At 37.9% G+C, this 19,889-nt stretch overlaps 2 protein-coding genes across 2 annotated transcripts; both read left to right on the forward strand.

The window, feature by feature from the left end:
• The first annotated feature begins 4,978 nt into the window (after positions 1-4,978).
• Positions 4,979-9,172, forward strand: LOC145766000 (glutamine--tRNA ligase-like). The gene has a single exon (XM_082577654.1). The coding sequence runs from the start codon at positions 5,013-5,015 to the stop codon at positions 7,341-7,343; it is 2,331 nt and encodes a 776-aa protein (XP_082433780.1). The 5' UTR covers positions 4,979-5,012; the 3' UTR covers positions 7,344-9,172.
• Positions 9,173-9,176: 4 nt separating this feature from the next.
• On the forward strand, positions 9,177-18,206 carry LOC145766001 (asparagine--tRNA ligase, cytoplasmic-like). Its single transcript, XM_082577655.1, has 13 exons — positions 9,177-9,260; positions 9,594-9,742; positions 9,976-10,059; positions 10,797-10,895; positions 11,367-11,445; positions 12,045-12,289; positions 13,976-14,110; positions 14,635-14,834; positions 15,417-15,552; positions 15,928-16,018; positions 16,484-16,638; positions 17,478-17,609; positions 18,004-18,206. Exons 1-13 carry the CDS (start codon positions 9,215-9,217, stop codon positions 18,133-18,135), a joined length of 1,683 nt encoding a protein of 560 aa, XP_082433781.1. The 5' UTR covers positions 9,177-9,214; the 3' UTR covers positions 18,136-18,206.
• The last annotated feature ends 1,683 nt before the right edge of the window (positions 18,207-19,889 follow it).

The following is a 19,889-nucleotide window of genomic DNA, read 5'->3' on the forward strand; positions in this document are numbered from 1 at the left end:
ACTTGGGAATATTTTATTGCATCATCCATCAAATTTCAACAAACGTGAATATATAGTCTAGATCTCTGCTATATTTTACATATATTATTTTTTATTGTGATGGTAGGTGGTCACAAGCTCACAGCGGAAAACCACAATATCTCCGTGGGAAAGTTGTAACATAAAATTTTCGAATCCTTTCGTCGGTATGCGAATGACACCGAGCGAAAGAGTTCTGACTGAAGCCTCTTCACGAATTGTATTTTCAAGACACAGGACACCTACGCGGTATGTTAAAAAGGGATAGCGCCAGTGGCGTAACTACCCATTGGATCTTGTGGATAAATCCAAGGGCGGCACGTTGCTAGAGGGCGGCAAAATATGATAACGTTTTGAAGTTTAAACGAACAAAGACAGTCAGATTAATTTATTCTCGGAGAGACTCAGACTTAAACGACCTAAATTAACACTGATCTAAGTGAAGCCAAAAAATTAAACAAGTTATGCCTATAAACTAATTTGCAACTTTTTTAGATTGTGCCTCACCATGTGGTATTTGTGACGATTTAATGATATTCATGCTGTTGAAGTAATGATAGAATGTCGGTTGTAACTTGCTTGGGTCAGTCAATTTAGTTTTGGTACAGTAGTTAAGTTCAGATTAGTTTTAAGTTTATTTCACTTCTTCTTCTTTCGTATGAGAGGTTGGTTTTTTTGGACTACATTTCATTGGGGTCAAATGAAATGTTTATTTTACTTTCGGGAGGAGACAGGAATAGACCGTGAAGTCAACTGTCACCTTTACTATCTGTCTGTGGTAGATAGAGAGGATTCCTCCATCTTCATGTGTGAAGATGGGTTAGGTTAGTGAAAGGTTTAAAGTTTCAGGTCTGGAATACATTACTTAGCTTAACTCAGCAAATTTGCAATTATGGCTAGTCTATTGTTTTTAACTGCTGCAGATTCCAAAATAAGATTTAAGTTGCAATTTTTTTAAGTTAATTTTTGCCTAGGCTATGACGAGAGTAAAAGAAAGTGAAGATTTTTTTTAGAAAGAAAAAGAAAGCTAGAGAAGAGGAACTAAAAAGAATGAAGGAGTCATTTTGAAGTTCGTTAAAATTGCCTCTGTTAAAAAAAACAGAAGAGATTAGCACAGTAGGCCTAAATCTCCACCTCAAATTGAGACGGAAGAAAAAGTATCGGCTACCTCGAGCAAAACAATAACAAAGTGGTCATTGAAAGCCTGTGAATGAAACACTGTCAGATCAAGATAAAACAGATGATATCTATTATTCTCACAACGATGTGACTATTGGCCAGAAACATTAACTCATAACATGAAAATTGAGATAATCAAACTTGGGCGCGAAAGGGTTCAGAATAAAGAAGGGCCATTCAAGCCAGCGATTAGAGTAATTAAAGGAGACAAAGAATCCTTCAGCTGTCTGAGTAAGAAGTGGTTTTTATTTTGAACTTTCAATAAAATTAAACAAAACTGCTTTAATTCTTCGGTTGTGTGGAATTTTAATTAGCTTTTACGACGGTGTCAAGGGGGTAGGGGCGGCGTTTCGTGCAAAAATCCAAGGGCGGCATATTGCGTTGCTACGCCACTGGATAGCGCAACACGTATTCACTACGCACTAAAAGATTTGACACCGCAAGACAGTTTTGGTTGATTGGTTGGTTTTGAATCTTTATCCTCGGACTGACAAAGCCTTTGATTGGTTATTCCTGGTAGTTTCGCATTCCGTACTTGTAGAGGCTTCTGACGCAAGGCCGGTTACCGAGGTTGGCAGAGTGAAGTTTTCCGATTGCTGAAATTTTGTTTTTGGGAAATTATTCTATTCACTAGGTACCGCTGAATGGAGAGCAGTTTAATATTTGACCAACTTTCTCAAGCGACAATCTAAAAATAACGAAACTGATGTAATATTTCAAAAAAGGAAATGATGCAACATTTCAACACTTTTTCAAAAATATTCAATGACATAAGACGCCAGGTTAAGTTGACTTTAACAGTTGAACGGTTTCATGTGAAGTTTGATTTGAGGAACTATTGCTCGTAACAATCGGAAATAAAAACAAACTAAACATGTTTATTTTGGGAGTAGCAAAAGTAAATAAATTTGCATGATGCAACATAAAATAAGCAATTTAATTTTACGGTTCATCGCCGGTGCAACGTGTGTTAATGTAGTGTTGCCAAATATCTGCTAGTTTGTTGAGTTTTTTTGCTTTTGCTTTTAAAAACAGGTTTCTTGTTCAAAATGTTTTTGTGTTTTTTATCCCATTTGTTGACGGTGACATCATGTCCACCACTTTTTGACGCCTGTTTGCTTCGGAACGGTTTACAGGAGTAGGCTACCTGTAATTCTAACCACAAGTTGACAGTAAACCTATCTAATAAACAAATGTAGGCTACCAGTACTTCAATGACTTGGACGGAAACATTTATGTGTACATAATGACGTATTTGAAGCCAAGCTGTATTTTTAGCCAACTAACTTTTGTTTAGTTATTTGAAGAATTACATTTCGAGTTCGTGCCTATTTTCCCACAAGTAAACATCATAAAAAGTCAGGTAGGGTAACCAGTTTAAACCGGATTCAGTTAAAAGTTGACAAGTATAAGCAGGCGTGGATCTAGCAGTTTTTTTTGGGGGGGGGCCAGAAAATTTGAAAATGAATTAAAAAGTAAGAAAAAGATAAAACAGATATGAACAATCAGTGGCGTAGCTAGGAATTTGTGGGGTTTTGACGGCCGGCGGGCGAAGCCCGCCGGCGTGTTTGCCAAAGGCGACATCCAGCGGCATGGGGTCTGGGGGGCCTCCCCCAGAAAATTTTGAAAAATTACCTTGAATTTGGTGCATTCTAAGAGCATTTTCAACAAAAATATGGGTATAAATATTCCTGTAAAATGATGCTGTCCGGTGGCATACCGGTAGCAAAAGGATAAGATCATGTTTTCTTAGGCATTTTTTCGGTAAAAAAGCTAAGTCTCTATGTTTTCTTGTTGCTAATTCCTGGCTGAGATATTTAAAGGATTGGTATTGGCTAAACTCGTTCTTTTAATGCAGTTTCGCTTAAAATTAGGCAAACTTTGTTTTAGAGACATGGGAACTGAAAGCATCATTCTTAATATCGTGACGTCACACGCGTGCCAAAGGGGGGGTTGTAAGTCCGCTGTGGGACTAATATCAGCTGTTTAGAAGCATATCAAAGCATTTAAAATTTTCTCACAAAATTTTTGGGGGGGCCCGGGCCCCCCCCATAGATCCGCGCCTGAGTATAAGGACACCTTATGCTCCTGACATCTGGGTTATTTGCCAGGAATAGTAAGCACATGTTTGAAAAGATATACATACACTGCAAAAGTTGCACACGGTGTCCAAGTTTTTAAGGGTCACAACCAGGCTGTAGTAGAGAATTATGCTGAGTTGATCTTGGGAGTGGGCATTGGGAAAAGGTAACTATTGGAACAATTTTTCAAATAACAATGAAGTTGAAATTTAATTTTCTGTTACTTCTGTGATAAGCTATGCTAATTAGACTATGCCCAGCTTAAGTTACAATAACGTCTGTGCAGTGGGGTAAATGTTTTTTGTATGAGTTGACCTTGCACTTGTGACTAATCATTTCTTTAGGCCTGCTGGTTTTCATGTAAGGTACCGTACTGCACTACCTGCCCTACAGTATAAGACACTGTATCTAAAATTATGTCTCAAAAACAAATAGACTAACTTCAACCATGTTCTACACTACGGCAGGCCTCGAAATTCGTTTTTGTTGATGGCGGACAAACGTGTCCGGTCTGAGCAGCTATCTCGGCGGACAAATTAAGTTTTACGGCAGACACACGAGTTTTAGCGTCGATCGTCATGCTTAATCACTTTATCTTGATACTTCTTCGCCATTTAAGAGCTATGGCTACAGTTTGGAAGGCTTTTTAAAATTTCAGCGAAGGCTTTCATCAGACCAACAAGGTGCGCTTGGAGAGTCAAAGCGCCGTGTAGCTGCAATACGCGTCATAACTGATTAACTTCCACCGAACGAGTTTGTGTGGATTTTTGCGTCACAATGCTCTGGGCACGAGTCAGGAAACTTCTACACTACCGCTACGGTACTATTTTCTGCTGTGCAAAGTTTCACTGGAAATTCTTCCTTAGGTATATTTTTGCGTGTTATGTGAGCGAAAGTAAATTTTCCATGGGCCTTTTCTTTCTTACTGTAATACCAAAACTTAACAAATTTTGCTTCATCGTGCTGTGATAGCCTACTCGTATAATCTAATTTTGTTACAACCAACCTTGCCTTATCAATATTACTCGAAAATCAAAGCCAGACATTGTGACGTAAGACTTGAACTAAGTTGCGCGTGCTCCCATTGATTCTTAGCGAAGAATTCACCTTTGTTACGCTGATTCAATGTCATCAATCGTTAAAGCAACGTAAAAATCAAAAGTTTTTCTGCTTGAATGGAATATCAGGGATACAGTAATTCACATTTTTTAGATGCGCGCTAGAATGCGCGGGAAATTATATTCTCACAATCACAACAATTGTTCGTGCTATGCAATGACGATTTGTATTGCTAGTTCCTGTGTTATTTCTCGGCGGACAAATATGACCGATCTAGATGGTACTTCCCGCGGACATCACATGCTGTGACGGCGGACATGTCCGCGGTGTCCGCCGTGAATTTCGAGGCCTGCTACGGTATCTTGGAACAGTTCTTCTTGATTACCAGTACGTACTATTTATTTATGGGTATAGTAGTGGCAAAAACTTGTACCTAGCTTAGTGCTTAATAAGTTAAAAATTGTGTAGTCCCCATTTGGATTTAATAAGTGGGGATTACTGTAGTACGGTGCATATATTTATTATTTACAATAGATGATGATGACCAGTATTTTAGATTTTTACATGAGCATAATGTTATACCGTACTCAGGTTAGGAAAAAATTTAAATAAATAAAAGTTTTTGTGCATTGCCTAGATTGGTATTTTGATTTGAACTTGTGATAGTCTGTTACAATGACTGATTTGTTAGAACTATTTGTGTCTGCTGGTTTGTCAAAGCAGAAGGCAGAAGAAACAATAAAAAACAAAGCTGTTTCTGCTTTGTTTGAAGATGCTATAAAGATAGGTGAAAAAATATGTCCAGTTGAAAAAGGAATTGGAAATATGTTGTATCAAGTATCTACCAGATTAAAAGATAAACAGCATTTACCGCTTTTAGTTGAATTTATTATGAAGAAAGACATTGCTTCTGAAGTTCAATTATCTTGTGCATTTGATTATTTGAAAAAGAATCCAACATTGCCTGTTGACATTGACGTGTTTTCTAAAGAATGTGGTGTCGGAGTTTCTGTGTCACCTGAAGAGATAGAGGAAGTTATTGAGTTTATTGTAGATCAGCATCGCAATGAAATTATAGAGCAGAGATATCGGTTTAACTCTGGAAAAATTTTAGCCCAAGCACGAAAATTGCTAAAGTTTGCTGATGGAAAGATTGTAAAAAATGAATTGGACATGCAAATGCTTGACCTTTTAGGGCCAAAAACAGAGGCTGATCTTGCTCCTTTACCAAAAAAGAAAAAAGACAAAAAACCTGGTAAGCCCACTGGAGTCGGTGATAAAGCAGAGCCAAAGAAATCAAATGAAGCCGTGACAGAAGAACTTAGCTTGATGGATCAACTTCGAGGTGCAGCCTTGAAATTTCACAAGTCAGGTGAGAACTACAAGACTGAAGGCTATGTTATCACTGAAAACACAATGGATTTGTTAAAGGAACATTTAAGAATAACTGGTGGACAAGTTAGAACACGGTTTCCTCCAGAACCGAATGGAATTTTGCACATTGGTCATGCGAAAGCTATTAATTTTAACTTTGGCTATGCAAAAGCCAATAATGGAATTTGTTTTCTTCGTTATGATGACACCAATCCTGAAAAGGAAGAAGAAAAGTATTTCACAGGAATATTGGCAATGGTAAAATGGCTTGGCTACACTCCATACAAAATAACGCATGCTTCTGATTACTTTCAAGATCTTTATGACCTTGCCATTGTATTAATAAAGAAAAATTTGGCTTATATCTGTCATCAGAAATATGAAGAAATTAAAGGGAAAAACCCACCGCCTTCACCATGGAGAGAACGACCAATTTCTGAGTCTCTTGCATTGTTTGACGACATGAGAAAAGGAAAGATTGACGAAGGGGATGCAATTTTGAGGATGAAGATGGTTATGGAGGATGGCAAACAGGATCCAGTTGCATACAGAATTAAATTCACACCACATCACTGCACAGGTGATAAATGGTGCATTTATCCAACTTATGATTATACTCATTGCCTTTGTGACAGTCTTGAGCATATCTCACATTCTCTATGTACAAAAGAGTTCCAAGCTAGACGCTCTAGTTATTACTGGCTTTGTAATGCAGTTGATGTGTATTGTCCAGTTCAGTGGGAATATGGACGGCTTAATCTTCAGTACACTGTAGTGTCAAAGAGAAAAATTACAAAGTTGATAACTGCTGGAATAGTTAAAGATTGGGATGACCCAAGATTGTTTACACTTACAGCACTGAGAAGGAGGGGTTTTCCTGCAGAAGCTATCAATAATTTTTGTGCAAAGGTTGGTGTAACAGGAAATTTGGTTGTTTTGGAACCTCCTATGCTAGAAGCTTGTGTCAGAACAACATTAAACAACACTGCTCCTCGAGTAATGGCTGTGCTGAATCCTTTAAAAGTTATGATTACCAATTTTCCTGCAGGAGAAGATTCAATTGACATTACTGTTCCCAACTTTCCTGCTGATGAATCAAGAGGTACTCGAGTAGTGACACTTTCTTCCACAATCTTTATTGAAAGTACAGATTTTGTTGATGAGGCTGATAAAAACTTCAAGCGATTTGCAGCAAACCAGCCCGTAGGTCTTCGTTATGCAGGATTTGTCTTAACATTTGAAAAAGTAGTAAAAGACAAGGACGATCGTGTTTTGCATTTGTGTGCCAGGTATGATCCAGTTGCCAGTGTTAGCAAACCTAAAGCATTTATCCATTGGGTATCTGAAAATCATAGCAACACATCTGAAGTGAGAATATACAGCCGATTATTTAAACACAAGCACCCGGAAGATCCTGCAGTCGTACCCGGTGGATTTCTCACAGATATCAACCCTAACACATTGGAGATAAAAGAAAATGTTCGCATCGAATCATCTGTTAAAGGAGCAGATGTTTTCAAACAGTACCAGTTTGAACGGCTGGGATATTTCTGTGTTGACCCGGACTCAACTTCAGAAAAAATGGTATTTAATTTGACAATACCACTCAAAGAAGATCCAGGAAAACAGTGAATATACATAATAGAAAACTAGTCTTTGAATTATGATATTTGTTTTTAAAATTTTTGTGGTAGGCAAAGTTACTTCATGCCATTGTTTTATAACTTGCACCATGTCTGGTATGATTACAATTATAAATGGTAGGCCACTGTTAAATAACTTGTATTAAAGCATCATGCGATATACAGTAGATAGTTATTTATATCCTAGTGTATTATATGTTTCATGTTCAGTATATACATTATAAAACTTGTTTGTTCAGATGTCAGTTTTAATGAAAACACACTTTTTAGTTTGGCTAATTTTTCTACCTTAACTCACTTAATAAATTCTTATCAAAGTTATATGCTTTTTGTAGATCTATTAATAAAATTTGTCACTTCAAAGAAACAATTAATGCAGCAGCTATATTACATAGAATAACCATTACCCAATGACATATGCTGTGTCAATTGTACCATGCTTGCTTGTCATGATTGATAATAATCGTGTTCTCCAAAGTCTGTGTATTGTACCCTGCTTGCTTCAACAAATTTGTGATGACGTGGCTGCTCTTTCACCTTCAGAGTTTCATGCTCCTGATGTTTCTTCACTAAGTGCACAGAAAGATTTTGAAGGCACCATTTCACTGCCACAGGGCTCATCATAATTTCTGCAGAATTTTTGTTTTATCATGATCATTGTTTTCCAACATCTGTGTGTCCAAACACATGACTTTAGTTCTCTTAGCATTTCACTTTGAATGTATAAATCCAATGTTATGACAAATTTTGTTGATTCGAAAAAGCTGTGTTCTTGTCAATGGGTACATCTAAATGTTTGAACTCTTTCGTCTGAATAAAACCCTCTTGTTTCCCTTAAATATTTTTTACAATTGGAAATAACCCAAGTACGAGAAAATTGCTTGTAATTAAAAACTAGAATGTGATTTGAAATTTTTGTCAACTGTGCTTGCAAATAGTCAAATTAGCAAAATCTAAATCTGTTAAAATAGTTTAAATCCAAATCCGGTCCTGACACTAAATCTTGCCTGGTTTAAATGCAAGTTCATGTACATCTCTGGTAGCTGATTGTGAACACGTATTTTGCAAATGCGATCCACGAAACTTCACGGATTAGCTCGCTCTGACTGACATCGTCCAGCACATGAGAAAACGCACAAAGATGTATATACTGTATAGGCTAATTTGTACAATTTTATTAATCTCGTTTTGGGACAACTAATCAACAGCAGATATGGTAGAGGTATAGATACTTGTGGCCTGTTGGAGGCCGTATCCATAATAAACTACTTTCCAAACTAACCAAACTACTCTTTTCATGTTATACGTTATGACAGTGAGTCAGTGATTCTTTCACTTCCATTTGAAAAAGTATGCTTTCAAATTCGTTACTTTGTCACAAAGTAGCTTTGAAAGTTAGTTTTCCATATTTTGTGTGTAGACTGTAGATGTGCTGCATGGTACTAATCGATGCATGTGTCCTGCGTTTTACCGTTTCGTTATTGATGTGACTTTTGTGCTTTGATATGTTGTCTAGGATTTTTCTGGTCAAAATGCCATGTCTGTTGTTTGCCATTGGAAACATTCTATATGCTTTTTCAATGAGCTTCATCAATATTACTTGTCTTTATTACTCGCTCATTCACAGAAACACTTTGTATGAAACATAATAGTTCAGCTTACTTCTAATGACCTTTTTTTGTGGAAACTAGTAGTGTTGTGTTTATTGATTTGGTGATTTGCGTGAAGAATATTTTTTATAGTATTTGTAATTTTCAAGCAATGTTTGGATTTCGGCACCAATTCAAATTCTTGTCTCACCAATTGAAATGTCGCTATTTGCAGGTTTTTCTTATATTTGTACAGTAGGACATATTTAATATGAGTGCAGGAGATTTACAGCAAAACGTGAAAGATATGTCATTAGGTACGGTAATAGATGTTTTAATTTACATGTCAATATTAAAGTAATTTTTAACAATTGATTAACCACTAGATTAATTTCTCAGCCATTAGCTGATCAAGGCTTCATATTTTATGTCAGGATATTAAAAACGGCTTTAATTTAAACAACTCTTTTCTGTTCATTGGTACACTAGAATTTATACATGAGAATTAAGGTTTTTATGAAAATTTGTTTTTAGTGTTGTTTGATTTAACTACTATAAACAAGGTTCTGTATGCTAAGTTGATTTTGATAATTTTTATGTATTCTTTTAGCTGCCTCCACTAAGTGTATTAATTTCCTATTTATATCAAGGTGAATTGTATACCAGCGAAAAGAATGGGAGTGACGAAAGTGGTGATGGGACAAGCTCAAAGCCGTTTAAAACCATTCTGCGAGCAATGTTGTACCATAAGAAGGAACCCTTCCCTGTCATTTATGTCGATTCGAAAACAGACGATAAGGTACTTTAGATACCGTTCAACAGAACTGTTGGAAAAGTCGTTTTTATGCATTAAAATGATTAAAGAATTGAATAGTTGTAAAATTTCAATACATTTTATGGAAATTGCCCTTGGCAGCCCTGTGGTAGTCCGTTTGTGTTTACTATGCTTGTCTTTCACTTGTTTCATATCCATTTCGTTGCTATTATCAAATTTTCATTTAAACTAATTGCTTCACTTCCATTTTCTTCTAGAAATATGAACCAGCAGCAAAAGCTCAAATGAAGAAACAGGCAAAGATATACGCTGCAGAGCTGCGGAAAGATGAAGCCAGGAAGGTATGATGTAGTTTTTGAAAGCTTACAATAGTTGACCTTATTATATCATTTTAAGATGTTTGCACCACGTAGATAAGACAACTTTCGTTGACTGATATTTCTTTTACGTGTTAATAACGAACGCTTAAAAACTACCAAATATCACAAAGACGATTCAATGTATTAAGAACCACTGGAATAGCATGTTTCCACAATTGGTGAATTACGCTCTAGAGTTTGTATATGTGATATCGTTTGATTAAGATTAATTACCGTTGCCGTTTGATTAAAATATGATTAAGTTTGAATATACTGTGGCTTAACATTCTTATAATCGTATCTTGTACAGATCACGTTAGTGCTTTTCAAATACACTTCATAGTTTTAAAGAAAACCATTAGGTTGCCAAATATTAAGGCCTAAACATTCACATTTTTGAAAATTAGCATCTTTATACCAAATTGGTAACCCTGCCTGACCGAAGCCTCCTAAAACGCTGCTCCTCAACGAAATAACTACAAATCAGGTAAAAATTTTAAATATGATACAATTTTTACTTAAAAGGTAATATTGTATTTAGAAAAAAAAGTAGCCCAAATGGGCGCCACCCAAACAAAGCCCGCCCAACACAAATTTTTGGCGCCTAGAGAAATCAAAAGTAGCCCAATTAGGCGTGAAAGTGCTCAATCAGGCAACTCTAAAAAACCATTCCTTTTGAAGATTGAAATGAACAGCAATGAATTCCATTTACTTCAAAGGTTCGAGAGGAAGAAGACTTGCGAAGGCGGGAAAAGAATTTAGAAGAAGCCAAGAAAGTTACGATCGAGGAAGACAAAAGTTTACCTTCTTCAAAAGTGGTAAATATATACCATTTTAAAACTCATTGCATTTTCGGCAACCACAAAGAATACGAGTTAAAACATTTGTTTGCCGTTAATGCTAAGTAAATTTCCTGTTTGTAGCGAGTAGTTTCCGACTGAAGTAATCCTTCTTCTATTCCTTCTGTTGTGTTGTTTGACATGATCTGTCCGTGTGCTCAGAAACGTGCATTTTAATTCAAAGTAGAAACGTCTTTCAGACTTTTAGTTGTCTTACGCTACTGGCCGTTGCTGCACAGCAATCATGTGGTCTTAATCCAGACAGCAAGTCCGTCGCTTTTTACAATAATTTAACGTTTGCAGACGTTGAATCAATGTAAAAAATGACTGATTTGCTGTCTGGAAAGTTTTGCAGTGGTGGTTATGTACAAATGTCCTCGTTTTTCCCGAAGTCTTGCTTCCAACAACTTCATATTTGTCTACCTTTTTAATGGCATCGTTATATTTTAGGTGAAGATCGGAGGTTGCTCGGAATATCGTGATTGCCGTGTTAAGGTATCTGGATGGGCTCACCGTATCAGGAGGCAAGGTAACTATATCTCCAGGCTCTGATGTTAGTTGAAACTTCACATAGAATTGTGATATCTGAAACGTTTTGGTCGCTTTTACTTGCATCTTCTGTAGATTCGCGTCTGTGGTGTAGCCTATTGGGCTCTAGCTGCATAGAATACTGTGTTGACCAGCAACCACATTTGTAAAGTTTTGAACAAGTGATTTACTACATCGGATATCTTTGGTTCTTATCGTTTGCCTGCTCCTCGTTGCTTCGACTATAGCACGATACCTGGTTATTAGAGCACAGCTAGAATTTTGTGCATTTCGATTTAAACTTACACATCCTGATTACTATGCATAGCCGAGAGGTAAAAGGCCTGGTTTGGCGCTCGAGTAGGCACCAGTTCGACACCGCTCAAAAGCACGCGGCTGTGTCTTCGACAGGACACAGGCATGTCTGAAGGTGGACACAAAGATTGACTTTCTTGCCTTCCTGTCTTCTTAATCTAAATCTTCAATCACCGGGCCTAACTTTGGATACGACAAAAATAACAATCGCCATAAACTCTTTCAGGGTTTGACATCACTTGACTTGATCTAAAACCGAACCACTATTTTGTATTTCTTTTTTAGGTAAAACACTGATGTTTATCGTACTAAGAGACGGTACTGGATTTCTACAAGCTGTGCTCAATGATAAACTTTGCCAAACCTACAATGCCCTCCTTCTCAGCCCAGAGAGCACGGTCACCCTGTACGGCACCCTCAAGGTTGTACCCGAGGGCCATTCAGCCCCCGGGGGGCATGAGTTACATTGCGATTACTGGGACCTGATAGGGGCAGCCCCACCTGGGGGCATCGATACAGTTCTTAACCAGGTACGGAATGTTTTATAACGTTTAGTTTCATTTCACAGGAGGCTGGACCTTGCAATAAGTGGCCTTCTAATAGTGCGTACTGCGTAAGTAAACCATGAACAGTGAACCCAAGTCATCTAGCGAAGCATGTTTTGAGATACATAATGTAATTCCCAGTATCGAGAGAATAACGTGTTGCTTCAAAGTTGAATTTGTGTTTTATATGTATATATACGTTATTTCACGAAACATGATTCTCACGAGTCACGATAATTCGATGGATTTTCAGCTCCCATGCAGCTAAGCTTACAACTCTAGCACTTCTGTTTTTGCGCAGTACCGGTAACACAAAAGTTGAAAACTGTAGTGATTCTTGAAAAGTGAAAAAAAAATCTTACCTAAATTGTTGCTTGGGCGTTTGAGATATACGTGTGTACCATTGGCGTAATTTTTTTTAAAAAATTTGATGAAATTAGGGGTGCTCTATAAGTTATCTTATGAAAATTGTCAATATAGGGTAATCCATGACCACCTGGAAATGCGGCCTGATTTGTCACATTTTGCAGATTTTGATTACAGCTACTGCTAGTGCTTGACTGACATTTTTTGAGATGTTTTTACTTTTTGCGGTTTCCTAACGACAAAAACTTTTTTCTTGCCTTGGGGAAGCAGTAGCAAATGAGAAAAAGCAAGTTGAAAAACGCAAAATCAGACTGTTATTGAAAATTAACAGTCTGACTAAAATTTACAAAATCAAATTTTCTTTGTTTTTCAACATGTGAGGATGTTAAAACTTATTGTGTCATCTTGGGAAAAGAATAAAGAAAGCATAAAAATATAATTTTTAGAAAAATTTATTTAAACGTTCGCCCAAAGTTAGAAAAACTTGCAAATTTTTGCAAAATGTGACAAATCAGGCCGAATCAATTGAAAACCTGACCGATGGAAAATGTTAAAACAAATGACTCAATCTAATAGTAAATTCAACCATGTTTAGCCTACGTCATGAAATGTCGAATCAACATAAAAGAAGATAATTTTGTCGTATGTGTAATCGAATAGACTGCAGCGGTATGTCAAACGTGTTTGTGCTTAATTGTTACGCAATAGTACAATCATGTCTGCCTTTGATGTGTGTGGCGCTGCGTGCCACCCACAAATGTAAAACACTGAAAATATTGCGCTTTGGTGAAACGACTTTCAAGAAAGAAAAAAACCCGTTATTTAGCAATGCAAATTTCCATTTGAATCGGTGTATTTTGTATGCAAACCAGGGCCCAGGGGTGCTCTCGCATTTATGTTGTTAGGGACATATGTTGTTATCTCAGATTTTCATTTTGGAGTGCTCAAGCACCCTTCGCACCCCTGAAATGACGCCTATGGTGTGTACTGTAGCTGTCAATAAGTTTTAATCCAAACGAAGTAGAAGATTTGTCTTGGATGATGACATCGATGACAGGTATCTCTCTCCTGTAGCCTCTCGATGTAGTCAGGTGAAATATTGCCAATTGTGGCATTGTACAGTACATCCAAAGTCTTAAATAAGAAAGGCGACTGTTAACAAAGAAACAAAATATATCACACCCGGTTACTGAATGCTAGTCCACCACTATTAAATCAGACTCTTCCAAAACAACTTGGTTTGATGCAGACCTTGTAATCACTGCGTGAGTTCTGTTCTTTTGATCAAATTTTTTTGTTCGTTAGGAAGCAGATGTTGACATCATGTTGGACAACCGTCATCTCGTCATCAGAGGAGAACAGACTTCCAAGATCCTCCGGATCAGGTCCTACCTCATGCAGGCCTTCCGCGATCATTACTTTTCACGGGGTTACTACGAGGTACATGAAGCTGCTGGTGACTTTGGAATGATGTGACAAAAACAATAGTTTATAAAAGTTTCACCAGCACCAATGATCTTAGCTAACCATTTGAAGGCATATAAAAACTACGAGGTACATGAAGCTCCTGGTGACTTTGGAATATTGTGACAAAAACAACAGTTTATAAAAACTTTACCAGCAACAATGATCTTCACTAACCATTTGAAGGCATATAAAAATGAATATGAGAAATAGTTCGTCGCACCCCAGGATGCCGCGTGACGCGGTTGGGAACCACTGGTCTAAGAGAACTACTGACACAACCCAGTTAATTGTAAAAGTTTGCGAGAGAGATTTTAAAAGGCTCATATCGGCGTAGCTTCAGAATTTTTTTACTTTTCCGCATTTTTATGCTCGTTCAGTTAAGTTCTGAAAATATTGTCAAAATTATTGCAAAGGTGTATGTTTATTGTCTTTCATTGCCATTATAATAATCACAACGAGACACGATTGCTGTTAGTAATTGCCTCATCTTTCCCCAGGTTACTCCTCCCTGCTTGGTACAGACCCAGTGCGAAGGGGGTTCTACCCTTTTCAAGTTGGATTACTTTGGAGAGCAGGCATACCTCACCCAGTCGTCCCAACTCTACCTAGAAACGTGTCTTCCCGCTCTGGGCGACGTGTTTTGCTTGGCAGAATCGTACAGAGCTGAACAGAGCAGGACCAGACGACATTTAGCGGAGTAAGTTACTGAAAATATATTTCATGGTTATACTTGATCAGCAAATCATCGGTTGTTGATCGTTCTCCTCAATGACATCACCTTCACACAAACTTCCAATTTTGGTAAGCTTATGCCGTCTTAAAGCGCATTAACAAAGTGTAGTGCACTTCATATAGCTTCTCACAGCCCAATGTGGAAACTTTTTCTCAATCGAATTTTCCTACTTTCTCTTGACCAGTTTGGCATAAAAAAAAACTCCCAATGTTTTCCACTAGATAATTGAGAAGTTGACGTTAGTAGGAACTGATCAATCCTTTTCTGTTGCACAACCGTACATCACTAACCTGCATCTACTACTGAGCGACAAGTTATCAGTGTCTTGAGTTTTCTGGGCTGTCATGACTTAGCAAAAAAGAAACTAGACAATCGAACGCATTTTTATCTTGTTGATTTTAAAAATCAAAATAAAATCCCCAACATGAAAATATCACTGTATACTTTGCATAACTTCCTATGGAATGAGTTAAGATTTTGTCTTGCTTCTTTTAAATCCATGTAATGGATATCGGATACCATCACTCTGAACTCCCACGTTGGCAGGTACACCCACGTCGAGGCGGAATGCGCATTCATAACCTTCAACGACCTGCTCGATAGTCTGGAGGAACTAATTTGTGACGTTGTTGATCGTGTCTTGAAGTCTCCTGCCGGTCCGCTTATTGAAGATCTTAACCCCGTGAGTGGCGACATTTGTATAAGGAGCTATTCAAATATCATATGACTTCATTGATTGGTGGTACGTTATAAAGTGACGAGTAACACACGTCATCAAGACTGACGTCACAGTTTGTTTTAAGCAAACTTTGGTCTGTCGTTTTGGGCGTGTGTGATCAGAACTGTTTCGTGAAACTAAATTTTGTCTACTTCCTGTACGTGCTGCTTCTTAGGGCAGAGTAGTTTCGCTATGGATGTGTCTCCATACCAATCTGTTGATGCGAAGCTAATGGAAAAAAAATTCGCTTCATCAGAACTTTGTCTGTTGTCGGGAATTGGAATCATAGAAACGCTATTGACGAAGTCTCATTGTGTTTTGTATGTGACGTCATTTCAGGGCTTCCAACGGCCAAAACGACCTTTTCGTCGAATGGATTATTCGGAGGCGATCGTATACTTGAAGGAACATGACATAAAAAAGGAGGATGGTACGATTGGGGTAGCTATGTAAAGTATATCGGCTTGGATCCACTGCCCAGGTCTGGGCATTGATGCTGACGGGTTTAAGTCTCCGCTTGTTGAAGCGCTGTCGTCTGCAAAATATTCCATTCAGCAAATGACGCTGAGTTGAGTGGAATGCTGACCTTAAAGTGCGTCGCTGTGCTGCATGCGCAAAGAATCGAACCACAGTTTCTAGATCGCAGTTGTCCCGCTCGTAGAGCTCAGTTTTTGTCTATTGAGGAATCCTGGTGGACCACTCATTCACAGATAGCCTAGGAGTGACTTTGCTTGTTATTAAACTAATTTTTATGTTTACTGAGAGATTGTCTCCAAGTTTTTTTTGCTAAAAGGCGCTTTCAAGTGAATCTTCACTTAGTTTCGAACTGATAACCTTTTAACAGCTAGCATTTTAAACGGATATCCAGCTGTGCTGACAAATACCTACTTGGCAGGCACCTATTATGAGTTCGGCGAAGATATTCCGGAAATGCCGGAAAGAAAAATGACGGATCAGATTAATGAACCTATCCTCTTGTGCCGTTTTCCGGCCAATATCAAATCCTTCTACATGCAGAGATGCCCAGAGAACAGGGAATTAACAGAATCGGTATAAATCGTTTTTGTTTTGTCCATTATGCCAACATTTCGTGTAATTGTATAGAAAACAACAGATTGCTGAGCACAGCAAAATACTATATAATGTATTTACCATTAGTCAACAATTCAGCTGTTTTTACTTATTTAATGGCATGGAAAAGTAAAACCAGTTGACTAACTTGATGATTGCATAGTCTTGCCGAGACACAGCCGCAAGCCACGTTCCCTGGAGCGGTGTCGAACTGACGCACTCTCTTCACTCTGCTAAAAAATGGGATTTCTTCGTTCGCCCATGTCTTACATCATCTTTTTAGATGAACTTGGGACGCTTTAGTTAAAAGCGAGCTTGGAAGTTTTAATATGTGGCAAATAGCTTAAACACAATGTAAAATTTACCCACGATATGCGCTTATGCAGTAGTCACATCTTCACAAATGCCCATGTTTGATCGGGTTGTTTAGGCTGAAAGAGTCTTGTTACCACTCGAAAGACCTATATCTTGTTCGTCTTGTTTGATACTTTCATGGGCTGTGGTTACTAGAGAGGAATAACTCGAAGACCATTTAAACAAAGTCATTATTTGTTTAATTTCCCACCCTTGAATCGTTAGGAATATGTTCGATACCCCGTCTCGTTATACTAAATACTTTTAAAAATGGAGCTGAATCGTATTCTTGCTTGGCAATCAACAAAGCAAAGAATTCAAAGTAATCGTGTACTCGACTGCGCATCTATACGGCTACATTGCCAAGGTCTGCTTTGTACAGCGATGAGAATAAGGCATATATGAAATTGATGCAGCGTTATATAAAAACACGTTATGCTCTGCTTACATCAATGTGGTTACAGGTTGACGTGCTGATGCCTAACGTTGGTGAGATAGTTGGAGGATCTATGAGGATGGACGACCACGAAGAGCTTATGAAAGCTTACGAGAGTGAAGGAGTTGACTCATCACTCTACTATTGGTACACAGACCAGGTAGATCATGTTTCAACTTCAGTAAAAGTTGTTTAAACCAACAACAAAATAGTGGACTTAACTTTTGTTGTCTGTGACGTCCTCAAAATTAGCCAATCCAAGCTTAACGATGTGCAATAGACACAATGACACATCTTAACCTGAACTCTTCTACTCCAAGAACCTAGATGGTGAACCTCTGTAAGTTTTAGTTCCTCTTACAAGGTGTGTTTGCGTTTTGCTGGATTTTAACTCCTTTTCTGTTGCAGTTAGCGTTTCATAGTACAGTAGATCTGCTATACTCTGACGACGAGCTCTTGAAGATAGTCACTGAAAAGAACCTCGGCTATAAATCATTTTCTCGTCAACCTCAACTCAATAAAAAAAATTTTCAATTTGAAATTTTACTTTTCAGAGACGGTTCGGCACCTGCCCCCATGGAGGGTACGGCCTGGGCTTGGAAAGATTGCTCACCTGGATTTGCAACCGGTATCACATCCGGGATGTTTGCCTCTATCCGAGATTCGTTGAACGATGTCGCCCTTGAGTTGCCAGAGATTCATACCTTCTATCTTGTCTTGCTTGTTGTTTCAATAAATTGTTTGCTAGGTGAAATAGCGCGATGTGGAGATGTCTGAATGCAAGAAAAATACATAAATAAATTCAATGTTGTAACAATTACGGACTCGAACCTGTGTTTTTTTAACCGATATCTTGAGTGCGTGAATTCTTTTGTCTGAATGAAAACCTACCATGCATTTCTGCAAGTGGACACAACCAGTCAAACTATCATAAGATCGTACAAAACACAAATCAAAGTGAATCTTACAACTAGGGCAACTTTTTTTTAGTTTCGAACAGCTCTCACCGTAGTCAAACCTTTGGTTAGAACAATAGGGCATTACGGGACGTGCAGGTTCGCTTTTTTGGCCACAACATCAGAAGGGTCAATTCGACATTTTTACGCCTCGCTACAAGCTTGCTTAAAAAACATAAGCCTACTAAATTACTTGAAAACAAACTTAAACTACTGTTATATAGGCCTAACCCATAATGCTGTACTTCGTTAATCAGAAAAAATAGGCCGAAAGAGAATATAGTTCCGTTTCTCTATGATCTAAAAAAAGTGATTCTCAGCCATGCTTCCTGCGGTCCTCATCGATGAATTGAAAGAGTATTATTTGTGCTAAAAAAAGAACTGCTCAAAAATGCATAGGCTAGTTGTCACATAACTTATGTGTTAGCAAAGAAAATAGCTCATAAGTAACATTGCTTCTGTACCACGGATACAGAGCTAATATTACGCCAGACTTGAACGTTTGCGGAAATCTCTCCATTCGCGTTCTATTCACAGCACAACAAATGGGATAGATTTATTTCGTGTTCTGGATTCACATTTGATCTCTTCAAAGCTGTGTTCAGTTGCAACAGATGGGTGTCCTTTTACATTAGGAAAGAGTTGAGGTCCATGGAATCGATCAGATAGCGTGAAAAAGATGATCTTATTCCTGTGACGTGGCACCGTTGTATTTTACACCAACAAAATAAATTTTCTTGTAACATGCCGCTGAATGGAGAGCAGTCCTTAACGTGCGTTGCTCAAGCGCACACCCCTTGAATCGAACCAGCGCCGTTTGATCTTGAAGCTTTTTCGTTTACGAACTTTACGTAGTCACGCGCTAACCATCGGGGCTATCTAAATTACTAAAAGGTCAAATGGGGTTTTACATTAAATTGGTTTGTTTGTGTTGTTTTATAGCAATAGGCTTATGTTTTTTCAGTTTCATGGCTTGTTGTTTTGTTAAAATTTAGATTTTGAATTTAGCCCTCCGTTTTAAAAAGGGTTGGGAACCACTGCTCTGCAATCTTCAAGTAAGACGTTTTCAGCAGTTTCCAGGAGTTTTTTAGTGCAATTTTTTCCACGTATTATACCAAAACGAAAAGTGAGAAAGAAAATGGTTTGTGGCACCAATCAGGTTGCGGTAAACTTGCATTTCGCTTAGGCCTAAATACTAACCTAAAAGTAATAATGTAGAAATCTCCCAACCTAGCACAGGAATTCTCACACTGGGGTAGATTGGCCATTTTTTTAGTTGCATTAATCTAGTAAATTTGTCAAGCTTTTTAATGGCACTTACGTAATGACATTTTTGGATGATCTCAACTCTGTGTATCAAGACAAAACATCAAGTTTTCTGATGGTTAAAGTGTTGATTATTATACAGACATTTTACTGCTAGGATTTGTTGATGTCTAACAGAGCTACACCTCAACAAATCGCTGTTATTAGAATGCTATTAA

Source organism: Aplidium turbinatum, chromosome 3 (assembly GCF_918807975.1).
Source record: "Aplidium turbinatum chromosome 3, kaAplTurb1.1, whole genome shotgun sequence".
In the NCBI taxonomy this organism is placed as follows: domain Eukaryota; kingdom Metazoa; phylum Chordata; class Ascidiacea; order Aplousobranchia; family Polyclinidae; genus Aplidium; species Aplidium turbinatum.

What these genes read in the sequence shown, in the direction of transcription:
- LOC145766000 (XM_082577654.1), top strand. Translation starts at nt 5,013, where the DNA reads ATGACTGATTTGTTAGAACTATTTGTGTCTGCTGGTTTGTCAAAGCAG.
- LOC145766001 (XM_082577655.1), top strand. Translation starts at nt 9,215, where the DNA reads ATGAGTGCAGGAGATTTACAGCAAAACGTGAAAGATATGTCATTAG. An exon ending in TTATTGAAGATCTTAACCCC is followed by an intron (nt 15,553 to 15,927) that starts GTGAGTGGCGAC and finishes ACGTCATTTCAG; the next exon opens with GGCTTCCAACGGCCAAAACG. An exon ending in ACAGGGAATTAACAGAATCG is followed by an intron (nt 16,639 to 17,477) that starts GTATAAATCGTT and finishes ATGTGGTTACAG; the next exon opens with GTTGACGTGCTGATGCCTAA.